General features: G+C 41.2%; 1 protein-coding gene across 3 annotated transcripts; it reads left to right on the top strand.

The window, feature by feature from the left end:
- Window positions 1-370: 370 nt before the first annotated feature.
- On the top strand, window positions 371-25,448 carry LOC120297997 (alanyl-tRNA editing protein Aarsd1-like). 3 transcript variants are annotated; one of them, XM_039321298.1, is made up of 12 exons: window positions 915-1,048; window positions 2,080-2,205; window positions 3,253-3,371; window positions 3,483-3,540; window positions 21,043-21,199; window positions 21,271-21,387; window positions 21,523-21,653; window positions 22,064-22,130; window positions 22,652-22,743; window positions 24,240-24,294; window positions 24,677-24,771; window positions 24,933-25,448. In XM_039321298.1, the coding sequence occupies exons 2-12, from the start codon at window positions 2,159-2,161 to the stop codon at window positions 25,051-25,053; spliced, it is 1,059 nt and encodes a 352-aa protein (XP_039177232.1). In that variant the 5' UTR covers window positions 915-1,048; window positions 2,080-2,158; the 3' UTR covers window positions 25,054-25,448. The 3 variants fall into 3 exon arrangements, with proteins under 3 accessions (XP_039177233.1, XP_039177232.1, XP_039177231.1); XM_039321297.1 differs by having other exon boundaries at window positions 1,010-1,048; window positions 3,212-3,371; XM_039321299.1 differs by lacking the exons at window positions 2,080-2,205; window positions 3,253-3,371 and having other exon boundaries at window positions 371-1,048.
- The last annotated feature ends 681 nt before the right edge of the window (window positions 25,449-26,129 follow it).

Below are 26,129 nucleotides of genomic sequence, written 5' to 3'. Positions count from 1 at the left end.
AGCGCCAAAGAATTGAGGCCTTTGAACTATGGTGCTGGAGAAGACTCCTGCGAGTCCCTTGGACTGCAAGGCGTTCAAACCGGTCAGTCCTAGAAGAGATCAACCCCGACTGCTCTTTAGAAGGCCAGATCCTGAAGTTGAAACTCAAATACTTTGGCCACCTAATGAGAAGGAAGGACTCACTGGAGAAGGGCCTAATGCTGGGAAAGATTGAGGGCAATAGAAGAAGGGGACGACAGAGAATGAGATGGCTGGATGGAGTCACTGAAGCAGTAGGTGTGAACTTAAATGGACTCCAGAAGATGGTAGAGGACAGGAAGACCTGGAGGAACGTTGTCCATGGGGTCGCGATGGGCCGGACACGACTTCGCAATTAACAACAACAACAACAAAGTCTAGTGAAAAGGTGACATAAGAGTGTTTCAATATTTGAGGGGCTGCCACAAAGAAGAGGGGTGGGCAACCTATTTTACAGAGCACCAGAATGGTTGGAAACTAACCAAAGAGAGGAGCAACCTAGAACTAAGGATACATTTCTTGACAGTGAGAAGAATAAACCAGTGGATCGGTTTGTCTTCAAGTGTGGGTGCTCCATCACTGGAGGCTTTTAAAAAAAGACTGTCTGAAATGGTATAGGGGGCTGGATTAGAAAACCTCCAAGGTCCCTTTAGATTTCTTTGTTTTTTTAATAGCAGCAAATGTATTTTATTCCGCCTTTCCCCGCAAGGAGAAAAAAACAGCCCCGTGAACATTCTCACTGAGCTCGACCTTCCACCCCACGCTCGCCCTCGCTGCCCAGACTTTAAAGTTAATTCTTAGGTCACGAAACACACAAATAGTTCATTGGCCAACGTTGGCCCCGCCCTCCCGACATAGCGAACTTGGAAAAACGTAACAATTATGTCCTTTGCTGCCTGCCTTAGGCCGCCAGTCGCGCATGTGCGTTGTCTCGGGGAGAGAAAAGGCGCCGGTAGTTCGTGTCTCCTGGTGGGCCAACTTCAGGGACTGCATGGCGTTTATGTGCCAGCGGGACAGCTGGCTTCAGCAGGTGCGGAAGGATGCGGGCGAGTGATGGCTATGAAGTCGTGGTCATTGCCGCTATTCGTGGGGGAGGAGGAGGGAGGATGAATGCTTACAGTTTTATTCTGCATCCCTTTGCGCTGGAGAAGGATTCTTGGTGTAATCTTTCCAATCTCCAGAAGGAGATAAGGGGCCTTATCCAGAATTGGAAAGACACAAATTGAAATGAATAATTGCAGAGTTCCTCTGTATTCAACAGATGCAGAATTTTAGAAATCAACAGGGCTTTTTGAGCCCAAAATAGCCCATTATTCCCGTTAAATGAAGGAACAGTTCTATATACAGCAGATGATTCTTAGGTAGGCCTGATTTCATCCCTAAGCAATTGTTGCCATTCCATGTATTCCTTATTATAGTTTACTCTAATACAACTAATAAGACAATGGATTGTAATACAGAATATATCTAATTGTTTCCACAATACAATATACTGATGTAAAAATCAGTTGCTTATACATTGTAGGTCAGTAGAAAAGGAAAGCCCAGGAAAGCAAAAGGAAAGAGTGAAGCTTAACTGCCCTTTGCCCATGAATAACTTGTCTGTGAGCAGAGTTATGACTCACTGTAATTAATAGGAAAGTGCCTCGAGGCCACATCTATATTTTTTGGTCTCATTTTCAAATATTTCTAATCTGTGAAGCATTTAGAAGGCAACCAAAGTGAAATTGGACATCTTTAAAAAGTATAATTTATATACTAATAAAATGGATTTATTGTGGATTCTGAAGCTGACATACATGGTACAGAATTAAAATGCAGTACAGAAATATTAAAATGGAAGTTTGAAATGAAAGTGGATCATTTGCTGAAAGTAATAATTGTTACAAAATGTATGCAGTTGTCCCCAGGAATTTACAGATAAGAAGGCTATTATTAAAAACATAATTTTTCTCATTGTTCATCACTCTTGGCTTGCACATGATACACCTCTTTAATCTCAATTTTCTATGTGATAGTTGCCTCTACCAAAACTAAAGATCCCTTCCTTTTCCTATTAAGCTTACTACCCAGGTGGTGTCCTGTTGCCCGGCAAAATTATCTACAGAAATTAGAGGAAAGAACATTTTGAAAGGTTTCCATGTCATCCTGGAAGACACTATTCTTTTCCCAGAGGGTGGAGGGCAGGTACTAATAATTGTTCTCAAACTATTTTAGACTTGTAAATTATTATACATTTCTTAATATGTTGCTTGATATTAAGTATCACTTTCTGTTTTTAAAACCAAAAATTTAATTGGTCAATATATGTTAGGAATACATGATTTTCTTTTTACTTTTAAACATGTTTATTTGTATTTAGATACTTAATGAGGTAATTCAAGAATAAGTTGTATTGAAAACAGTTTTAACATAAAATAGAAAGGCTTGGATTGCACTAAGGCAGTGATGGCAAACCTTTTAGAGACTGAGTGCCCAAAAACTGGCCCCGCCCCCACTCCCCCCCCATCGCCCGCCCCGCCTGCCTGCAGGGCCACTCACCACCTCCCGGCCCGTCGCAGATCGCCCAGGCAGCCCAGCAGCCCTATGGCGGTCACGCCCTTTGCCCCGCACCCTGCAGCATCAATGTGCACTATGGGGTGTGAGGGCAGAGTCTTGTCTATGCTGCCTGGTTGCCATGTCTTTGGCTGTGCTGCTCCATATGGGCCACGCTCAGATGCGACTTTCATTCAGGGGGGCTCTGGAGAGGGGGTCACGGGGGGAGGCAAGGCTGGGGCAACGGCACGTGTACCCACAGAGAGGGCTCCGAGTGCTGCCTCTGACACCCGTGCCATACGTTTGCTGCTATTGCACTAAGGTATGTTACATAGTTTGAAAATTCTGGAGTGACTATGATTCTTCCTAAAAACCTTTGGTATGAGATTCATAATAATTGAAATGTTTACTTCAAGTAATTAATAATATAAAAATGATCGAGCAATGCCTTTATTTGTGCAATCATTCATTGTTGCTCTTCCATTAATAACATTTATTTTGGGATATCTATGGAAAGGATAGCATTTATTAATTTTTCCCCAGAACCTTCCCACAAATAAAGTATTTATGAACTAAGTTTGTCTCTTTTATACATCTTGTTGAGGGTGCTTTCCGCCCCTCAGAAGCTGGGATTTAACTTTAAATTTCTTCATTCCAGCCTGATGACCGGGGATTTATTAATGATATCCCTGTTCTCAGAGTCACCCGACAAGGTCCAGATGCTTTACACTTTATCCAGACACCACTTGAGCCAGGAACTAAGGTACAACTAGTGCTGGACTGGGACCGGCGGCTTGACCATATGCAGCAGCATTCAGGTGAAGAATTAATGCATGTGATGTCCATTAGTTTGGGTGATATAATACAGAATACTTAAAGAAACCTAATAGAAAGGGTTTGAATAGCTGATGAATAATTATCTGTTTCAGGACAACATCTCATCACAGCACTTGCAGATCTGATGTTTGGATACAAGACAACATCATGGTAAGCAGGATGCAATTCTTCTCTTTTTCTTCCTTGCTTGTGGATTCTAAAACTAGAGCAGAGGTAAGTTGCAAAATCTGTAGAAATGTAACTCTTTCAGGTAATGCTGACAGACTTAAAACCCTGTAGAGTAGTTATTAACAAAAATCCTCTGTAAAAAGAACAGATAACCATATAGTTCATTAGAAAATAAAAACCCATTGTTGTTAATATTTTAATTAGGACAAATAAAAATGCATAAATGTATGTATATGCTTTTGAGTTATTGGAATTCTTGTTTAGACTAGGGTCCCGAAATTAGGGAACGGAGAAAAAGTATTAAAATAAGGGTTGCAGCCATTAGGATTGCAGCTTAGAATAAACCTTATGATGAAGATTATAGAGTTGAATATATTACTATATAATAAAGTCATTGTTTTACAATAAGGATTCTGGGACAAAAAGCCATGGTGGGGCTCTTAGTTTAACAATACACAAAAATCACTTGCCTTTTTTATCTTTCTTTGATGAAATGCCTGACAGCATATTCTGAAGCTAAAAAATACAATGCTCTATTAACCTGAAAGTAGATTTTTAAGTTTCAAGCTTTTTATTCACCCCAATTAGGTAATTTAGATTCAGCTGACTTTCCCCCCAGTATGTAATTGATGTATTCAGTCTGCCATGTCTGTCTTCAGACTGATTATAAATTGGAGATTTCATGGATAATTTGGCTCGTTTTTTTAGATTTTCCAATAATATTGAATAGAATAGAATAGAGCTGGAAGGGACCTTGGAGGCCTTCTAGTCCAGCCCCCTGCTCATTCAGGAGAACCTATATCCATAGTGTCGAACTTATGGCATGCGTGCCACAGGTGGTACGCAGAGCCCTCTCTGTGGGCACATGCGCTGTGGTCCCAGTCCTAGGCCTTCAGTTCTGTCCATGAGCAACCTGCATCAATACCCGCGCAGGGTAAGGTTGCCGCGCCCGCCTCCCCAGCTGTTTCTTTACTAACCTGCCTTTCAGCTGCATTCTGTTTCTCCGTTCGCTTCTCAGCCTTCGCCATGTGTTTGTGGGACTATCGGTAAAAAAAAAAAAAAGTTCCATCAGACTTTCTAACTTCTCATGAGATCTCAAGAAGTTAGAAAGTCTGATGGAACTTTTTTTTTTAACCGATAGTCCCACAAACACTCGGCGAAGGCTGAGAAGCGAATGGAGAAATGGAATGCAGCTGAAAGGCAGGTTAGTAAAAAAAACATTTGGGGGAGGCGAGGGCATTTGGGTGGGGGCGGCCATGGCAACTTAACCTGCATGGTGGCGGGAGGGTGGGGTGTGTGCCCTTCCCATGCCAGGCCAGCCCCTGCAGCCCCAGAACAGCCATCCTGGGTGGTGGTGGGCAGAGTGTTGAGGTGGGGGTCGGCATGCCAGCTAAAGCAGCAGGTGGAGCGCCGGAGGCTTGGGGAGGGAGGGCACTGAAGTGGGCAGTTGGGCCATTAGAAAGAGCAACGTGCCTGAGCGGAAAGCAGCCTCAGAACAAGTGGGCACATAAGGAAAGAAATCCTTCCCCCAGAAATTGCCTTTCTTTCCTTACCTGATTTCCAGCCCCGTGCCATTTCTCCTTCACAACCTGCCGCCACCGCCGTGTGCATGTTTTTTGGGGAGAAAAATTCCAACTTCTCATGAAAGTTACCTCCGCCCGGCTTCTTCCATGGCCTCATAGCAGCGGCATTGTGTGTGACACGCGAGGTGGCAAATCGCTGTGGCCGGAGGCAAACAGCCATGTTGCACCAAAACTGGCTGTTTGCTGCCTCCAATACCGCTGCCATGAGGCGGCCCTCTGGCTCCTGGAAGTTGTGTTGGCGTCCTTCGTGCCGGGCATCCTTTGTGGTGAATTTCTGGAAAGATTTGCGATGGGGATGGGGGTGACTCGTGAGGCAGCAAGTGGCCATGGCCAGAGGCAAACAGCCACAGTGCACTGAAACCAGCCGTTTGCAGCCTTCTGCCCATTGCCGCTGCCATGAGGCTGTGGAACAAGCTGGCTGGCGGTAAGAAACCGGTATACCGGTTCCTTACCTCCGTCTGGCTTGTTCTGCGGCCTCATGGCACCCACATTGGGTGCAACACGCGAAGCGGCAAACAGCCACGTCGCACCAAAACTGAGGGGCCGGCAGACTGTGGCTGATAATGGACACAGTTGGCCCCCATGCACTTGCTATGTGCGGGAGCCGATGGTGTCAGGCAGTAGCCGCCCTGCCTTGCCTTGCCTCACCCCACAGGACGAGCCACCGTCCCACCCGCCAGAGACCTCCTGTATCTCCCCCAACCCTGCCTGGCCCCCACAACATCGAAGTGGCCACTCCCACCCCGGCCATGCCCACCCAGTCTGCCATGACCACCGCAACCATGACCACCCAATTGGCCACACCCACCCGTTGGTCCATGCCCATCCAGCACCTGACGATACATAAATGGGTTTTGGGTTGCAGTTTGGGCACTCGGTCTCTAAAAGGTTCGCCATCACTTATACCATCTCAGACAAGTGATGGTCTAGCCCAGTAGTGGCGAACCTATGGCACGGGTGCCAGAGGCGGCATCAGAGCCCTCTCTGTGGGCACACGCACCATCGCCCCAGTCCTAGGCCTTCAGCTGGGCTTTATAAACCCTTTTCGCTTTAGGCCTCCGCTGCCGTGTGCAAAAAAACCCAAAAGATTCAATCAATCAATTTCAACTTCTCGCGGGAAAAAAAAATCTTGCAAAGTTGGAATTGATTGAACTTTTTAGTCCCACCCAGTCTGCCGTTACCACGGCAGCCATGTGCACCCAATGGGCCACGCCCACCCAATGGGCCACACCCATCCAGCACTTGACAATGTATAAGTGAATTTTGGGTTGCAGTTTGGGCACTCAGTCTCTAAAAGGTTCGCCATCACTGGTCTAGCCTCTTTCTAAAAATCTCCAATGATGGAGCACCCACGGTTTCTGGGGGCAAGCTATTCCACTGGTTAATTGTCCTCACTGTCAGGAAGTTTCTCCTTAATTCCAGATTGATTCTTTGATCAGTTTCCAACCATTGTTTCTTGTCCTGCCCTCTGCTGCTTTGGAGAATAAATTGACCCCCTCTTCTTTGTGGCAGCCCCTCAAATACTGGAATACTGCTATCATATCTCCCCTATTTGTTCTTTTCTTTAGACTAGCCAAACCCAAGTCCTACAGCCATTCTTCATATGTTTTAGTCTCCAGGCCTTTGATCATCTTAGTTGCTCTTCTCTGATTTTTTTTTCAAACTCTCAACATCTTTTTTGTGATATGGTGACCAAAATTGACTGCAGTATTCTAGGTGTGGTCTTACTAGGGTTTTATAAAGCAGTACTAATACCTCATGTGATCTTGATTCTATGCTTCTGTTTATACAACCCAGGATTGCATTAGCTTTTTTGGTTGCTGCTGCACACTGCTGGCTCATGGTTAAGTGATCGTACTGCAAGGTCCCTCTCACAGTTACTATTTTTAAGCCAGGTCTTGCCCAATCTGTACTTGTACCTTTCATTTTTCCTGCCTAAATGTGAAACTTTGCTTTTCTCCACATTGAAGCTCATTTTGTTGGATAGGGCCCATTGTTCAAGTTTGTCAAGATCTTTTTGGATCCTGAGTTTGTCTTCTGGGATGGTGGCTATTCCTGCCAGTTTGGTGTCATCTGCAAATTTGATGATTTCCCCTTCAGTTCCCTCATCTAAGTCATTGATGAAGATATTGAAGAGTAGTGGGCCTAAGATGGAGCCTTGTGATACTGCTTACTTCTCTCCATGTGGATGTAGTACCATTGAGGACTACTCGTTGAGTACGGTTTGCTATCTGGTGGTGATGTTGGCTATTCCACCTTTTTCTAGCTTACCAAGGAATAGATTGTGGTCTTCCACTGATTTTTGCACACGTAACCTGCTAATTTTATAAAACTACATAGTGATGTTACTTTAGCTATTCCTAGTTAATGAATTATGTTTAGAGAACTACAGTATTTTTTTTAAATTACACACAAAGCAAAAAACAAACCTTGCATCTTAAGAAGACAGAACTCTTGGAATAATTCCTCCAACAGGTATCTTTTATTAAGAGAAAATGGTTGCAGGCATGCTAGACAGGACTTGGGGTCCAAGCTCTCCCATTCAAGGTTTTAAGGGGTTCCCCAGTAGTCCCACCCAATCAACCCCCCTTCCAGTGATAGTTTCAAGTATCACAATTCCACTCCCTTTCTTCTTTCTTCCGTCTGGATGGAGACTTCAGATAACTACATGAAAGGCAATTACTCTCCTTTGGTATGCTAACACTTCGAGGTTACAATAAACACACATTCAGCATTTAGCTCTTTGAAGTGTAAAGAAGGAAGTGAGGGCCATAAAGCCCCTTTGTTCTCCCCCTTCTCTCCCTCTTATGGCAGAATCCAGAGAAGGCAGAATTGGGAGTTTCTATATTTGATAATTTAAAGATGAAATATAATTGGATTCTGACATCCGGCCCCTCTTAACAATAAGAGAAATCCACCTGAAAGAAAACACAAGTATAAAATTTAGTCAGGCTTGTTAGGATACTCTGTGTGAAACTTCTTCAATAGCTTCGGGGCTCTGACATGACGTTTATGGACCCACTCATTTTGTGAGGGAGGGAGGTGTTTCCAGGCAACTAGGTACTGAGTTGCTCCATGATATCTCCTAGAGTCAAGGACTTCCTTTATTTCGAAGTGTTGTTCACCCTCCACCATGATTGGAGGTGGTGGTGGGGGGATTTTTGGCCGTAGAGGTGACTGATGCTCTCTTTTCAGCAAGCTGCAATGAAAAATTGGGTGTATTTGCCTGAGATTTTTGGGTAATTCTAATTCTACTGTTACTGGATTTATGATTCTTTTAATTGGAAAAGGTCCTATGTATTTTGGTCCAAGTTTTTTACAGGGCTGTAGGGACTTTAGGTATTTTGTAGATAAGTACACCATCTCTCCTATAATGAATGGTGTAGGCTCAACCCTTTTTTTATCGGCTTGTGTTTTGTAAGCCTGCCTAGCTTCATCTAGTGCTTTTCTGACTATTGGCCAGGTGTTTTGTAATTTTTCCATCCATTCTTTCAGCGAGGGGATCGTTGGTTCGTTTGGGGTTAATTCTGGCATGGGGTTGAAGCTTTGACCGGTGGCTATTTGAAAAGGAGTGTAACCTGTGCTGGAGTGGACTGCATTATTGTAGGCAACTTCTGCAAAGGGGAGTAAGTCCGCCCACTCGGTCTGCTGGAAACTAAGAAAACATCTTAAATATTGCTTAAGTACTGAGTTCATTTTTTCAGCCCCCCCATTTCCTTGAGGGTGGTGGCTAGATGTCAGTCCCTGAGTGGTTCCTAAGAGGGATAAAAATTCCTTCCAAAATGCAGACGTAAATTGCACCCCCCTGTCAGAGATGATGCGTTGGGGTGCCCCATGCAATCTGTAAATGTGTTGGATGAAAAGTTTTGCTAAGGCTTTTGCAGTGGGAATCTTTTGGCAAGGGATAAAGTGCACCTGTTTGGAAAACAAGTCCGTGACCGTCCAGACCACAGTATTCCCATTGCTTTCTGGCAATTCCACTATAAAATCCATGGCTATTTCTCTCCAGGGGGCTGAGGGACTTGCCACTGTTTGCAATAGTCCTGGCACTTTCCCTTGCAACCTCTTTGCCGTGGCACATTTTGGACAACTGGCTATATAACTTTCAATGTCCTTTTTCATGGATGGCCACCAAAATTGCCGTTTAATTAAATGTAAAGTTTTTACAAATCCAAAATGCCCTGCTGATTTTGTGTCATGGCAAAGGTGCATGAAAGTTACTCTTTGAGTTGTTGGTATATATAACTTTTCCCCTACCCAAGGCAACCCGTCTCTCATTGTGCACACATTTTTGTTTTTCTGGAACCATTCATCTGTTTCCAAGCTTTTTCTGAATTCAATCCCAGTTTGGCTGTCCAGTTGTGGTTTTATTTTGGCTTGGGTTCTTGTGGTTACTGGTGCTGCCAGTTGTGACTCTGCCATTATTGGTCTAGAGTCTGTGGTTCGTGCGCTGTTATATTGGGGCATGCGAGATAGAGCATCTGCCAGGAAGTTCTTTCTTCCTGGTAAATGTTTGAGTTTAAATTGGAATTGGTGAAAATGCTGGGACCAGCGGGCTTGTTTGGGATTGAGTTTCCTGGAAGTTTTCAGGGCTTCTAAATTTTTGTGATCAGTCCACACCTGGAAGGGGATTTTGTTGCCTTCCAGGAACTGTCGCCACGTGAGTAATGCCCAACGTATCCCATAAGCCTCCTTCTCCCATACGGGCCAGCGCTGTTCTGTTTCCGTGAGTTTCTTGGATGTATATGCACAGGGTTGCAATACTGCATCATCATTTTCTTGTAATAGCACAGCCCCCACTGCCACATCACTTGCATCTGCCTGTATTACGAAGGGCTTGTCCATGTCTGGGTGCCTTAGTACTGGTTCGGCAGAAAAAAGTCTCTTTAGTCTCTCAAACGCTGCTTGGCACTCCATTGTCCATGTTAGTGGCTGGCTAGGTTTTACTGAGGATGCTCCCTTCGTTTTTAGTAAGTTAGTGAGGGGCAAGGCTATCTGGGCAAATGAGGGGATGAATTGGCGGTAAAAGTTTGCAAAGCCCAGGAAACTTTGTAGTTGCTTTCTTGTGCGGGGTGGTGCCCAATTTAGTACTGCTTTGACCTTCTCTGGGTCCATTTCAATGCCCTGTGGGGATATGCGATAGCCTAGGTAGTCTATCCTTTCCTGGTGGAATTCGCATTTTGAGAGTTTGGCATATAGGTGAGCGGCTCGCAGCTTCTTTAAAACCGCTCTGACAAGTTTGACGTGTTCTTCTTTTGTTTCGGTAAAGATAAGAATGTCGTCCAAGTAAACAAGGACCCCCTTAAACAGGTGCTCCCTTAGAACGTCATTGATTAATTGCATAAAGACTGCAGGGCCCCCTTGTAATCCAAATGGCAAGACTTTGAATTGATAGCACCCCATGGGGCAGTTAAATGCAGTCTTCCATTCGTCCCCTTCCTTGATTCTCACTCGATAGTAAGCTTCCCTTAAGTCTAGTTTAGAAAAAATTTTCCCTTTCGATAGGTGTGACAGCATGTCTTTCATGAGGGGCAGCGGGTATAGGTTGCTTTCACTGATTGTATTCAGGGCCCTATAATCCACGCATAAACGTAAAGAGCCATCCTTCTTCTCTCTAAAAAGGACCGGGGCAGCCACTTTAGGCTTGGCTGGCTCAATGAAACCTCTCTCCAGGTTTTTTTTTATAAATCTTTCCATTTCCTCCTTCTCCTTTGGGCTCATGGAGTATAATCTGGGCTTCGGGAGTTTTGCCCCAGGCTTGAATTCAATGGTACAGTCTGTGGGTCGGTGGGGGGGAAGCTCATTCGCCCTCTCCTCACTGAAGACTTCAGCAAGGTCCCTATATTCCTCTGGTATTTCTGTTAATCTTTTTTCCTCTCCTATGGATGCTTTTTCTATTCTTGATTCTGGTAGCCTCCCTTGGGGTTTTAAGTCCATAGGGTCCCCCTTCGGGAATTTGATTTCTGTCGTCCTCCAATTTACCCAGGGGTTCCATTTTTTCAACCATTCCATCCCTAGAATCATTGGGCATTCCATACCTGGGGTCACCACAAACGTTAAGTCCTCTTCATGGTTGCCCAGGGAGAGATGTATTGGCAAAGTGGCTAGGGTAGCTGGCACCCCCCCTGCTATGGATCCATCTAGCTGGCCAAATGAGATTGGTTGTTCCAGTCTCCTGGATGGGATGCCCAGATTCCCCACTAGTGTTGGGCTAATGAGGCAGCGGGTACAGCCAGAGTCTATTAAGGCTTTCACCTTCACAGCTTCGGGCATGGGGGGGATTAATATAGTCACTGTTTTGAAGATGGGTGTGATGCATCCACTTACCAGGGGTTCGCCCTCCGAGCTGTCATCTGAGGCATCCACCGGCCCTGTGGTGTAGGCTGGAGTCCTTTCCCCTTGGTGAGCAGAGGTGGGGGTTTCTGCAATTTCCATCATTCTCATGGCCGTTTCTTTTGGCTTAGCTGAATACTTTCCGGGTTTGTTGATTGGGGATCTGTCTGGGTTGTGCTGGGGGGCCTTTGAGCGGCATTCTACAGCTCGATGCCCTTCTCTTCCGCATTTGAAACATCCCATTTGCTTCTTGGCTGTATCCGATGATTTCACCGGTTGGTGTGTCAGCTCAGGCGGGGGGCGGCTCCATTGTTTTCCTCGGCGGTGCCTCTTCAATATGTCGATCTCTGCTTCCTCTGCCAAGACGTACCATTCCTCAAGTCGATGTGGGTCCCCTCGGGGCAGGCAAGCATCATATAGATCATAGTTTAGTCCGTCTTTGAAACGGCCAAGGAGGATGTCTTCTGGCCAATTCAGTTTGCTGGCAATGGCCCGGAATTCTTGTGTATACTCAGCCACTGGGCGTTTGCCCTGCCTCATCGTTGTTATTCTTTCACGGGCTTTGCGATCAGCCAGGGGGTCTTCAAATCGTCTTCTCAAAGAGGACATGAAACGGTTGAAGTTACTGAGTTCTGGGGCATTGGAGTCATGCAAGTTCACTACCCAATCCGCAGCTGGTCCATCCAGGGCAGATTGCACGATCCGGATGCGGGCTTTGTCGCTGGGAATATCCTGCCCATATTCCTCCATGTAGCTGAGGACTTGGGTTAGGAAAAACCCCAAGCGTGTTGGCTCCCCTTTGAATTTCACTTCCAACGGTGGACGTCTTGGAATGGATCGGTGCCTCTGTTGTGGGTGGTAGTGCCTTCCGTCCAGATTGCCATCTGTGGTCCGGTAGGGGGTGGGAGCTCCTGGATCAGTAGATGTCCCTGGGGTTGCAGGTTCCATGTCCCCCTCGGTGTCTCTCCCTTTGCGGCTCCAGGAACTGGGGCGGCCGTAGGGTTCAGTATTCTCCTCTCCTAGGGAGCTGAGAGTTCTTTTCATCAGGTCAATAGCTTTCTCTAGGATCCAGTCTGAGTACGGTGCCCAGCTTCCTCCCTCTTCACTTGCGTGCAGGGATTTCTCCATCTCCTGCTTCCATTCTGGTTGCTTGGTCCCCCGTCTCAGGGTCACCTTTCTTGATTCCTTTCCCCACTCACTTTTCTTTCCAACGCCCATCGACCAGCGAGGCTTGTGGTCCTGTGTCTCCACCACTTCTTCTCCTGAGGAATCTGGCCTCTCGGATCCCAACATCTGGCAAGGTTCCAACTGGGTCAGCGGCTCTCTTTCCAGGGAGTTTTCCCCCTCTCTTGCTCCATTGTCTGACATGGTAAATTTTTGCAAAATCCCCCGGCAAGGGTCTTCCTTCCAGGTGGATTAATTTTGCAAGTCCTGTCTAATGTAAGGACCCACCCCACTTTGCATCTTAAGAAGACAGAACTCTTGGAATAATTCTTCCAACAGGAATCCTTTATTAAGAGAAAATGGTTGCAGGCATGCTAGACAGGACTTGGGGTCCAAGCTCTCCCATTCAAGGTTTTAAGGGGTTCCCCAGTAGTCCCACCCAATCAACCCCCCTTCCAGTGATAGTTTCAAGTATCACAATTCCACTCCCTTTCTTCTTTCTTCCGTCTGGATGGAGACTTCAGATAACTACATGAAAGGCAATTACTCTCCTTTGGTATGCTAACACTTCGAGGTTACAATAAACACACATTCAGCATTTAGCTCTTTGAAGTGTAAAGAAGGAAGTGAGGGCCATAAAGCCCCTTTGTTCTCCCCCTTCTCTCCCTCTTATGGCAGAATCCAGAGAAGGCAGAATTGGGAGTTTCTATATTTGATAATTTAAAGATGAAATATAATTGGATTCTGACACCTCCCTCTCCACCTCCCCCCACTACAAAAATATATTTCAATGTCTCTTGAAGCCATTGGGAAGAACAGAATATCATCATTTTCTGTCTTAAAAGTGCAAGTAGTTTTTAAAGAAAAGGTAGAAAATAATCCTTTTTTTTTACCTGATGTAAAAATTCATCAATAAATCTAAAGGTTACTAAATATTGTGATTAATAAAGAATATTTTGCTTTCATCTTAAATCAGAATTAGTTAAAAAAAAAAGAATATATAATTGCACCATAATGAAATTGAAAAGTCTGACAAGATTTCAGTCTGGTGACACTCACCAATCTAGATGATATAAAAATGGGAATAGAACAATTAATAGAGGTTAGATATATCACTGCTATTAATTTTGATGACAGATTACCTTCAGGATTATAGGGGATATGATTATTGTTAAACAAAAGTAGAGTAGGGCTATTTGTCTGTTTCCAAGACAGATACATGTCTTGTATACATACAGTGGGGCAAAAAAATATTTAGTCAGCCACCAGTTGTGCAAGTTCTCCCACTTAAAAAGATGAGAGAGGCCTGTAATTGTCATCATAGGTAGACCTCAACTATGAGAGACAAAATAAGAAAACAAATCCAGACAATCACATTGTTTGATTTGGAAAGAATTTATTTGCAAATTATGGTGGAAAATAAGTATGTGGTCAACTACAAACAAGCAAGATTTCTGGCTCTCTCAGACCTGTAACTTCTTCTTTAAGAGGCTCCTCTGTCCTCCACTCATTACCTATATTAATGGCACCTGTTTGAACTTGTTATCAGTATAAAAGACACCTGTCCACAACCTCAAACAGTCACACTCCAAACTCCACTATGGTGAAGACCAAAGAGCTGTCGAAGGACACCAGAAACAAAATTGTAGACCTGCACCAGGCTGGGAAGACTGAATCTGCAATAGGCAAGCAGCTTGGTGTGAAGAAATCAACTGTGGGAGCAATAATTAGAAAATGGAAGACATACAAGACCACTGATAATCTCCCTCAATCTGGGGCTCCACGCAAGATCTCCACGCAATATTGGATTGTAAGGAGCAAATTGAGTTTGCTACTACTCTAACCTTTTTGTTATGCTGCCTGAGCTGCTTGAGTCTGTTGCCAGATTTGCAATAAAATCACTAAAACTGATGGTTCTAGGAGATTTCCACCTGCCCCAGATGGTATTCAGTCAGGGGCAGCTCATGAATTCAAGGCAACCATGGACTTGACCAAATAATCAAGGGTCTGTCTGGTTTTTGTCTTGGCCAATTATGATATCATCTGAGGATTGAGGATGTTACCATCAGTCCTTTGCTGTTTTTCAGCTTGCTGTTCTTCCTTTCCCTGCCTCAGGAACCTGATGGACCCAAATAGGTCTCCCAGAGGGATTGGTATTTTACCAAGGATATGTTGAACTGTTTGAGGCCTTAGTCTCTGCTTGAATGACAAGTGACAAGAGGTTAGATTGGATTGTCTTTATGAGGTCTGTTTCTGTACCTTGTCCCTAGAGGTTGTTTGCTTTTTGCCAGGAACTGAATCATCAGCATAGATGCCTAGAATGCCTTTAGTGGAAGATGAAGAGTGATCCAACCAAACGTATGTAAGACCTCATATTAGAGATTATATTGTAGTAATATTGGCAAAATATAATTTTCTCTATTCTTATTGTGGATAAGGATAAAGATCCAAGAGGTCCTTTTTTGCATGACCTGTTCTTTGCTGGGAAAAGATAAGCCTCAAGATCTTTTGTTTGACTACTGGGAAGAATACGCTCTTTGCAGATAAAGTTGCATAGATTTGGGCTCTAACTTGCAGTAACAGGCGTGATTTTGCTCTGTTAATTGAGAAGAGTTTGATGTAGTTACTGAAAAGAAAGTGGACACAATCTTCAGGACTATTAATCTGCTTACCCGTTTATTAAATCCTGGTTCCCTTAGATGATGATATATGGTTTAAATAATGTATTGGTGTTTTCCTTCTTGAAGGGGTAATTCTGCTGGCCTTAAAGAAGATAGCGATGTGTCCTCTTGTTAAGAGATCATTGCTAGACCCAATAATCCCAGACATTTTTATGTCTGGTTTCCAACTTCCCTTTTTTGGGAAAGATTTTTTTTTTTTATTATTAAAAAGTTTTATAAGTTTTACAAAAAGAACAAAACAATACAAAAACAAAAAACAACATATACAAAGAAAAAACTAAACATTACACAACAAAACCCCCCTTCCCCAACCCCCACCCAAACACCCCCCCTTCCCCCCCCTGAGCTTCCCAGAGCAGAATATAGGCTTAATTAAAAAACAATTAAAAAATTATGTTTATAAAAAAGGAAAATATAACATTAAAATATATATGTATATATATAAAAATAAAAATTATGAAAAGGCTATATAATATTTTTTTATATCCAGTTTAAATTGTATAAATTTTATCCACTTATCCCAAACAGCAAGAAATTTCTCTTGCGTTTGTTCCTTTAAAAAAGCCGAAATCTTTGCCATTTCCGCCAAATAAGACACTTTAAGAAACCACTCTTGCAAGGTAGGCAAAGATTCCTTCTTCCAATATTGCCCTACTAACAGCCTTGCGGCTGTAATCAAATTTAACATCAATATAACCTCCTTTGTATCACAATCAGTAACTATACCCAACAAAAATAATTGCGGAGTAAATTTTACCCTCCTTCTAAAAATTCTCTGGATATTCCACCATATCTTAATCCAAAATGCTTTTATCTCTCTGCTTTCCCTGGTTTCAATTGTTGAATTGCTAACGCAATCTCCTCCTTAGTAATTAAGCCATTAATTTCCTGTTTCTGATCCTCTGTCAGTTTGGGGAAACTAGCCTCACTTAAATATTTATTTATATCTAAGATTTGCACATCGGTAGATTAATATAATTTTTGGTAATAATCCAAAAAAGATTTCTTAATCAATTCCTTCTGAGAGACTAATTTACCCTTATAATTTATTTTATCTATTATTCTCTGTCTCTGTTTCTTTCTTAACTGATAAGCCAACCATCTCCCTGGCTTATTAGCATTACAAAATGTATTTTGTTTCATAAACAATAAGTTAGTTGCAGCTTGATCTGCTAACAACATATTAAATTGTGTTCTTAACAACTTTACAGATTCTTTGATGCTTTCATCAGAAGGATTTAAGATCAAAGACTTTTCTTTTAATTTAATTTCATCTTCCAATTCTTTACGTTTCTGAATCTGCTTTTGCTTATGACAGTTATTCATTTTTATCAAGATCCCACGCATAAATGCTTTACCTGCATCCCATACCATTGACATTGAAGTCCCCTTATACATATTTAAAGCAAAATAATCCTTTAAACACTCCTTTAACTTTTGAACATTCTTTTCTTGTCTGAATAGGTTTTCATTCACCCTCCAGGATCTTCTTTCCTCTTTTTCTTGAATCAGCTCCATCCAAACTGGACTATGATCTGTCAACGACCTAGGAAAAATCTTTACATTCTTTACTCTATTATATAAGTCTGTTGTAATAAAAAAAAAGTCAATTCTTGAGAAGGATTGGTGTCTATCTGAAAAAAAGGTGAAATCTCTCTCCTCTTGATTACATTCTCGCCAATAATCCCTTAGTTCCCAGTCCTCTTTCATGTCAAAAAAGGCTTTAGGTAATTTTGCCTGTTTAAAAAAAGGAGAAGAACCTTTCTTATCCCTTTGTATATCTAAGACACCGTTCCAATCACCCATTAGTACCACGGATCTATAGTCCAACAAAGTTATTTTTTGATGTAACAACCTATAAAATTGTTCCTGTTGCTGATTTGGTGCATAGAGTCCCACTATAAGTACTTTCTTACCATATAAGCCAAGTTCAATCATCACATATCTTCCTTGGGGATCTGATTCTACCAGACAAGCTGGTAAATTTTGCTTCACATAGATAACAACTCCCCCCTTTTTCCCAGGAGCAGAAGATACAAAATGAGATCCCAGACGAGCATTAACTAAATATTTCTGATCCTTAAATAAAATATGAGTTTCCTGTAAACAAATAACATCATTATTATGTTGCTTCAAATAGTAAAAGATTTTTTTCCTTTTCTGAGGAGAATTCAATCCATTAACATTCCAGGTCAGAAACTTTGCCATCTCCCTTGGCCAGGAGCCCGGAGAAGACTCCTTCGAGATCTGCCATTGCTGCATGTGTTGCAGAACTCTTGGGTCTTGCTCCTCCCACCGGCGATGAAGCACTTTCAGAAGAAGATTCTTTGGCCTCTTTCTTGCGTTGCTCCTTCTCCTTACGTCTATAAGCTGCACGGGTCATTCTCTGCTCTTTAACCTCCGTTTGACGTTGCCATTCAGCTTGCAGCATCCCAGCAGAGACCAGACCTAATGCCTCAGATTGCTGCCCCAACTCTTTGCCACTCAAGGATTTCTGAACAGATGAAGCTGAGCCTGCACCCAGGACCGTATTATAAAACTCTCTAGCTTTATCAACCGTATTCAATCTATAACGCGTCCCCGCATGGCTCAGAACAATACCCATCGGGATCTCCCATCTAAATGGCATCGATCTGGCTTTAAGCTCATTAACTAGAAAAGAAAAATCTTTCCTATTTCTTAAGATTTTGGATGGGATTTCCTTTGAAATAATAATATCTTGGGAAGCAATCTGGAATCTCTTATTATAAAAGGCTTGTACAATTTCATTACGCAGAGACTTCTTTATAAAATAAATCACCACATCTCTAGGCAAATTCTTCTGCTTCGCAATCCAAGAGTTGACTCTATAAATTTTTTCCACTTCTCTGCGTAATTCTCCTTTATCCATATTCAGAGCACTAGCTAAGTCAGTAAGCACCATCTCCATCAGGTCTTGATTCATGTCTTCCTTAAGGCCTCTAATCCTCAAGGCATACTCCATCTGTCTGTACTGAAACATAAGAATATCTTCTTGTGAAGTCTCCACCTTCCTTTCCACATCTTGAAATTTCACATCAAAAGAATCAACTTTATCTTCCACTTCCTCTAGTCTCGAATCCAGCTTCACCACCACCGTAGCCAAGCCTGATACAGCTGCAACTATATCTTGCCGCAAGATGGTATTATTATCTTCTAATAAGTTCTTTATCCCACTTATCTCTTCTTTAATTTCGGATTTAATCTGTATGACAAATTGCTTCATTTCATCTCTCATTTGAGACATAGCATCTCCCATTATGCCTTTAACCTCTTATACTGACAGACCTGGCAAAGGAGGGGAGGGTGGTGGCTGAGTCGATGGTACATGTTTAGATTGTTGTTGTGATTGTGCAGTAAGAGTTATAGGAGAAGAGACCGCCTTAGATGTTATAGAAGGCGGCTGTCTCTTTGAAGCCATTTTATATGACACAGTTCTCACTTCCCTTCTCCCCAAAGAAAGGGGAGGGGGAAGAAAAAAAAAGAATTTTTTAAAAAGACAGCAAAAGCACTATAATCCTTAAAAATGCAAGGAAAAAAGAGAAAAAAAAATCGAAAGAGAAATCCAGTACCAGAAACAAAAAAAAACCAAAAGCAAAATCATTAAAGTCCAGTTCTTTAAAAACAAAAGAGAAACAAAGGGAAAAAAAAACTCCGACACTTTCAAAACGCCATCTTATTTCCTGTCTCCGTATCAACAAAAGAAAGAACAAAGGAGAGATAACCAAAACTAAATAAAAGAAAAAAATAAAACCCTAAACTATATAAAAGAATCCTTTAAGCCGCTCTGTCCGTTTTAAAAATTACTCACCAGGACGCTATATTCACGGAGATAGAGGCGGCGGTTTCTTTTGCTTCCAAGAAGCAAAAACAGCTGGGAGGCAGAGATCAGCAGGAGCTCCGAGGGAACACTCCTTTCACCCCCTCTAGGAATGAATCCAGAGGGGGTTCAGGGGTTCTACCTCTACTCCTGCGTTCTCTATCCCTTCCCTTTGCCCGGGAAGGGAATTCCGAACCGCAGGCCAGCTGATACGCGCTGCGCTCCGCGATTCTGACACCTTCCCAGCTGGACAGGTACAAGGTAGCCGCCATCGCCGTCGCCCTGTACCAGAAGCTCCCCCTTTTTTGGAAAAGATTGTTGAGAAACTAGTTGGACTGCAACTACATGGGGCCCTGGAATAAAAAGATAATCTGGACCTTTTCAGTTGCATTGTATTGAGAAATCACTGATTATGCTTGTTGACAATTATGGTGCAGTCTAGATAGGAATAGTTCAACTATCCTGGCCCTTTATGATTTCTCAGTGGCTTTTGATACTGTTGATTGTGTATTTTTCTAGACTGTCCAGGTCCACTCAATATTGATCGGAGTTGAGAGGTCAAGTCTGAAGCTCCTGATGTGCGAGATGCCATAGAGTTTGACACTGTCACCGTTTTTGTTTAGTATTTATATGAGGCCATTGAGAGAGGTTAATTGTGGTTTTGTACATTTTGACTCTGGCCATCCAAGCAATGCTGCCAAAGTCTTGTTCTAATGCCTGGAGGCTATAGGAATTTGGATGGATTTAACCCTAGCAAGATCAAGCGACTGTGGGTTCTTGGACTACCCAGTTCGGGTGATCTCTCATCTCTGGTTCTGAATGAGATTGCAGTGCCCCATTCAGATTGGAGCATAATCTGGGAATTTTCTTGGAACCTCAGGTTCTGCTCGAAGAACAAATGGCACCTATGGTCAGGAAGGGCTTTGTGCAGATTTGACTTGTGCAGTTGCACTTGTTCCAGGATTAGGAGGCCCTCCCTATAATCATGCATGCTTTGATCATCTTGCAAGTGAATTTTGCAATATGCTACTTGGGACTGCCTTTGAAGTCTATGCAGAAATGGAAGCTATTCCAGTGCTAGGCAGATCTTGCTATGCCCTTGTAACAATTGTATCCCTCAAGCTGCACTGATTATCAATAAGGTTCCATAGTCAATTCAAGGTATTGTTTTCACATTTAAAGACTTACATGATGTAGAACCTAGTTATCTGAGAGACTGTCAGCTATAGTGTCTGCCTGTCTCTTACGAGTCAACAGAGTTGGCTTGTTTTGGGTCATGTCAATCAAACAGTGTCATCAAGGATATTCAAGGAATCAGCCTTCTCTATTGTTTCCCCTGCTTCTAGAACAGCATCCTATAGCCTACAGGTATTTGTACAATCCCCTCTGCCCATGTCCTTAAATTACCTTTAAAAAACTAGCTGTTTTCCTGGGCCTTGGGTCAATGTATCTTTGGACCTTTTTAAATTATTCATGAATGTTTTTGTTTTTGTTCCCTTCAGGCTACTGTTCATTTAATTTGATATTATTTTTATCTTTTTTTTTTATTGGGAAGTTTCAGAGAGTTGTTCTGGAATTGGCAAGCCTAGAAATTCCATGAATGAATTAATGAATGCATGAATGAATAAATGAATGAACAAATGAAGGTTTGAATGTTAAACTAGTGAATGAGATTAAAGTCTGATTTCACCACAATTCATATTTGCACAAGGGTTAATAAGCTATGTAATTTCCAGATAAACATGCATAATATTGCTGTACCCATTTCATTCCACTCTAATTCTTAATCAAAAGAAGATCATAGAACAGCCAAGAATCCTCTTTGTGGATCTACATTTTCTCCATAACAAGTGAGGGGAATATTGCCTTTCTTTAACCATTGTAGGGAGCTGGGCCGTCAGCGAAGCACTATTGAGCTAGACACCTCATCAATGACGGTAGATCAGGTGACAGTCCTTGAGCAGAGTGTGAATGAAAAAATTCGAGCTCGAGTCCCTGTGATGGTACGAGAGTTTGCTGTGGGTGATCCTGAAGTTGAGATGGTAAGTTTGGGCTGCAGTAGTGGAAAAAGAAACTACTTTGTATTCTTCTTTAACCAGATACTGTATTATAGGTAAGAAGCCGTGGCTTGCCAGATGATCATACTGGGCCAGTTCGGATAATAAGCATTGAAGGTATTGATGCCAATATGTGTTGTGGCACACATGTCTCCAATCTCAGTGACCTGCAGGTGAGGCCCCACATTCAAGAGTTTTATAAATTGAATTTCTTCAGATGTGCATGTCAGACTGCCCTACAGAACCAAAATAGCCTCTTTGTGCTTGTAAAGTCTTTTAATCTGAGTTAGTATGTGTTTGTTCAAAAGGTCGTTAAACTCTTGGGTACAGAAAAGGGGAAAAAGAACAAAATCAACTTAATTTTTCTTGCTGGCAATCGGGTGCTGAAAAGTCTGGATCGAAGCCATGCCACTGAAAAGGCCCTGACATCACTGCTTAAGCAAGTATTCTATTTTTTTGTATATCACTAATGGGCATCTCTACACACAATCACAAAGAAACTATTTCAGACTTATTGGCCTGAGAATTCCACTTAAGCAGTAGAAGGAAAAGCAGCTGAACTTTGAGATTTTTCTTAAATCCAGAATTAATGGCGCAAAGGTTAATTATTTACTTAAGAGGAATAGATACTTTATTTAAGTATATTTAAAGTTCATAAGTAATGTATGGAAAAATTGTTCCTAACCTAAAAAAAAATGTTCTGAAATCATACAGCAATTCCTATTACAATTCAGTTCTACATCCCCTATTAACACAAGTTGTTCCTCTCACAAATTTCTCCTCAAAGCTTACGCTCAATAAGATACTATACAGTCTTTCCTGAGTCCTGTGGTTGCCTTTGTATTTTAGGAATGGTCCCGAAGAACATGTAGAAGCTGTGAAAAGGCTGCAGAGCTCTCTGAAACTACTTCAGAAGGTACGTTTATGTCACTTCATTTTCTGCCATGGAAAGTTTCAGGCCTCACTTTACAGTAGCCACAGCAAGATAACACCGACAACTTTATGTTAAAATAAAACATTGGTAAGCAATTTACAGAAAAGCATGTTTAGTGACAGAATATAGAAATCAGGTTTGAGGAAGTTGGGTTAGTCAGGAATGATAGCGACTATGCAATTTTCAGAATGGTTCTGGCTCAACTGGAAAGATGTCGTCCAGTCTCTAGAAGGACATGATTGAGAACCAGTTGCAGGCAGATTGTACCTAATTTTAGGATCATTCAAGGTTTGTTCTCCCAGCACAAAATTACATGTGATTTAGAATCCAGATGGGTACACTATAGCTTGATCATGGTGGAGAAGCTCAGTAACATTTATTGCATCCTTGCCCTTCTTTACCTTGTTAGGAATTTCTCTGCTCAGACATTTCCTCAGTCGGTTAATCTTTGCTGAATGGAATTGATTGAGTGTAACATATCCATGATGTACTTCTTTTTTCAGAATAATGTGAATTTGCTAAGAGATTTAGCTGTTCTTACAGCGCAGAACTTCAGAAACACCTCAGCTCAACAGCCAGTATTTGTCTTACACAGGTGAGGCAAAAGACTCCTCATGTTTAAGCTTGGCTAGTTTGGCAAATCACCATGAGAAATTCTATTTATATGTTTGCTAAGAGTCAACACCAGTCTGACAATGTCAGTATGGTAGAACCAACGAATGTCTTAGATAATTAGAAATTAGAAATTCAAGAAAATGGAAGTCACCTTCATCTCCCATATACCCCACAAACATGAAATGATATTTAATGTTATCAACAAGAATATTTTAGTATCTTGAGAACTCTATTTTTACTTTAATAATAAATTCTTTGAAGCTCCATCAAGCATTGTTATATTTTAAATCTCCAAAAAGCTGAAGTTTATATCCAACTTATATTGTATAAAATCTATCCATTTTTTCCATACCAGGAGGTATTTCTCTTGCGATTGATCTTTCAGGAAAGCCGAAATCTTTGCCATTTCCGCCAAATAAGAAACTTTAAGAAACCACTCTTGCAAAGTAGGCAAAGATTCCTTCTTCCAACATTGCCCTACTAACAACCTGGCCACTGTGATTAAATTTAACATCAATATAATCTCTTTACTATCACAATCAGAAACAATACCTAACAAAAACAATTGTGGGGTAAATTTTATCTTTCTTCTAAAAATTCTTTGAATATTCCACCATATCTTAATCCAAAAAGCTTTTATATTTTTATATGACCACCAGATATGATAATAAGTAGCATCCAAACATCCACATCTCCAACATTTAGGCTGCAAGTCAGGATACATACGAGACATTTTTTGTGGATCAAGATGCCATCTATAAAACATTTTATAAAAATTTTCCCTTAAATTTTGGGCTTGTGTAAATTTAACATTCCTCACCCAAATAATCTCCCAAGTGTCTAATGGAACCGGTTCATCAAAATTTTGTGCCCATTTAATCATACATTCTTTAACTAATTCTGCTTCTGAATCCAATTCTACTAATACCCCATAGATTCTCTTATTTAGTTTTTGAATAATTTATATTTAAAATTTAAGATATTTTATAGACATTTTTTTTAATTTTTTAATTTTTCTTTTTTTATTTGATTTTTTCTTTTTCTGTTCTTTTTTCTTCTTGTATTTTTTTTAGATATTGTTGTTAACTATTTTATAATTTGTTTAATTAATGTATTTAGATTTGTTTATGGTTTATATGTGTCTTAAGATTTTTTTTAAATTTTTTTTTAATTAAGCCTGTATTCAACTCTGGAAAGGTCGGGGGAGGGTAGGGGAGGGTTCGGAGGGTTTGGGGAAGGGAATTTTTTTTGTAAAACTTAAAAATTTTCAAAAAAAAAAAAGATGAAGTTAATACTAATTAAATTATCAAACCAATCTAGGCATTGATGGTTTCCTTTTTGTGTAGCTGACAGATCTGTTACACAGAGTGGTATGAGAGTGCAAGTTTGGAATTATTTCTTATAAAAATTTAAAAACAGGAAAGAATTTTTCTATTGTTCTTAGGGAATCATGAAATATCTTTCTCCTTTCTACAGAAAAGATGGTGACTCTGAGTTTATGAATACAATTGCAAATGAATTTGGCTCTACGGTGAGTCTTTTCTTGTTTCTCTGAATTTTTAAAATAGGAAATCTTCAACAAATCTTTTATTTGTTGAAGATTTCCTATTTTAAATTTAAAGGAAGTTCTTACTTATGATACAGGTAGACCATGTTAACAACCATTTGTTCAATGAAATATAACAGCACTGAACATTCATAATATAATAGCATTGAACAAGGAGATTTATGACTGTTCCTGATGTATGGCTGTTGTGATGTTCCCATTGTCAGATAATCGCAATTCGGGCATTTCATGAGCAAAATCCTGATTTAAATATTCCTATACAGTGGCACTGTTGAGCAGTGATTTAATTATACTTGTAAAGAATTTGTTTAGCATCGTTAGATCTGAAACACTATCCTTTCAACAGGAAACCCTCCTTTTCTTATCTGTGGGAGATGAAAAAGCAGCTGGGCTTTTTCTGTTGGCAGGGCCTTCAGAAGCAGTGGAGAAACTGGGTCCCAGGTGAGTTATTCACAACAGTTGAAGAAGTACAATCAAGCTATTAATTTGGCGACCATTGAGAATGGAGCTCTGGTCTGTTGTTTTATTAATTGCCCAACTGATGAGTAAGGACAATCCAATCTAACTGAACATACTGATTCACCTCTTCTTCTTCCCACAAGAGTTGCTGAACTACTGGAAGGAAAAGGAGCAGAGAAACATGGGCGCTATCAGGGCAAAGCTACAAGGATGAGCCAACGATCGGAAGTGGAGGCCCTTCTTCGGGCATTCACCAGCAAATAAAACTCGGAACAATGACTGGGCATCCGAACAATAATGCAGTTAGGGAAGAAGCAAATGATTCTGCCATAATTGTTCCTTAAGGACTATTTAATAATACAATAATCTGTTTTTGTTTTTTGAGCATGTCAGTATCAGCAGAAAAGAATGATCACTGGTCTAATATCACAGAGGGATATTACTAGATATCAAAGAGATAAAATATGTAAGAGGTGTGATATGTAAAACAAGCATGTCTGGAAACTATCTTATATCTGTAGGAAGAAGCTTTACCATAAACCAAGCAGGGTTTTTTTGGTTTTTTTTTTGGTATTGAGAAGAATTGCATTTTTCAGAAATGTGTTATGATGCACGTTCCATAAAATTTGTGATGCTTCGGTATCACAAATTAAACACTGCAGATGTTTGCTGATGTATTTGTTTCTAATAGTGTATGTTGTTTTCTGCTGAACCATTTGAAAAGGAGTTTAACAGACATAATTCTTTGCTCAGTCTTGTCTAATTTGGCCTCCTCTGAATATACGAGGACTGGTATGTTTAGAATTCTCAGAATTCTTGGTTGGACATTTTGGAATTTGTATTCCTAACACACCTGGAAAGTACCAAATTGGAAAGGTTTTTTTTTTTTAAAAAAATCCTGTTATATCTTAGGATCAACGGTTTACAATGTCATCATCTTGCCCCCAACAATCTGGGTCCTTATTTTATCGACCTCGGAAGGATGGAAGGCTGAATCAGTCTTGAGCCTATCGGGATTGAACTCCTGGCCGTAAGCAGCATTAGCCTGCAATATTGCATTCTAAACATTGCACCACTAGACAGCATAATAATAATGAGAGGAAGGTTCATAAGTTTTCTTCTTATGTAATAGCCTGTTACTACATAGTTCACCTTATGTTCAAGCTATTGAGTACATAACTTTGTGCAAAAAGTACTGTGATAGGATTCTGAATCATGTTTTGAAAAGCAGGCATAGAAATGTGAGTCTAAGAAAGTGCATAAATCCTTTTGGTGTTAAAAAATGGTATACAAATTTAACCCTGAATATATCTGATGGTTTATGGTTCTGCTTATTCTGT

This window comes from Crotalus tigris, unplaced genomic scaffold (genome assembly GCF_016545835.1).
Source record: "Crotalus tigris isolate CLP2741 ecotype Arizona unplaced genomic scaffold, ASM1654583v1 scf7180000023724.639413, whole genome shotgun sequence".
NCBI lineage: Eukaryota > Metazoa > Chordata > Lepidosauria > Squamata > Viperidae > Crotalus > Crotalus tigris.
Note: the sequence above shows the minus strand (reverse complement) of the source record. Positions and strands in the feature narration are given on the sequence as shown.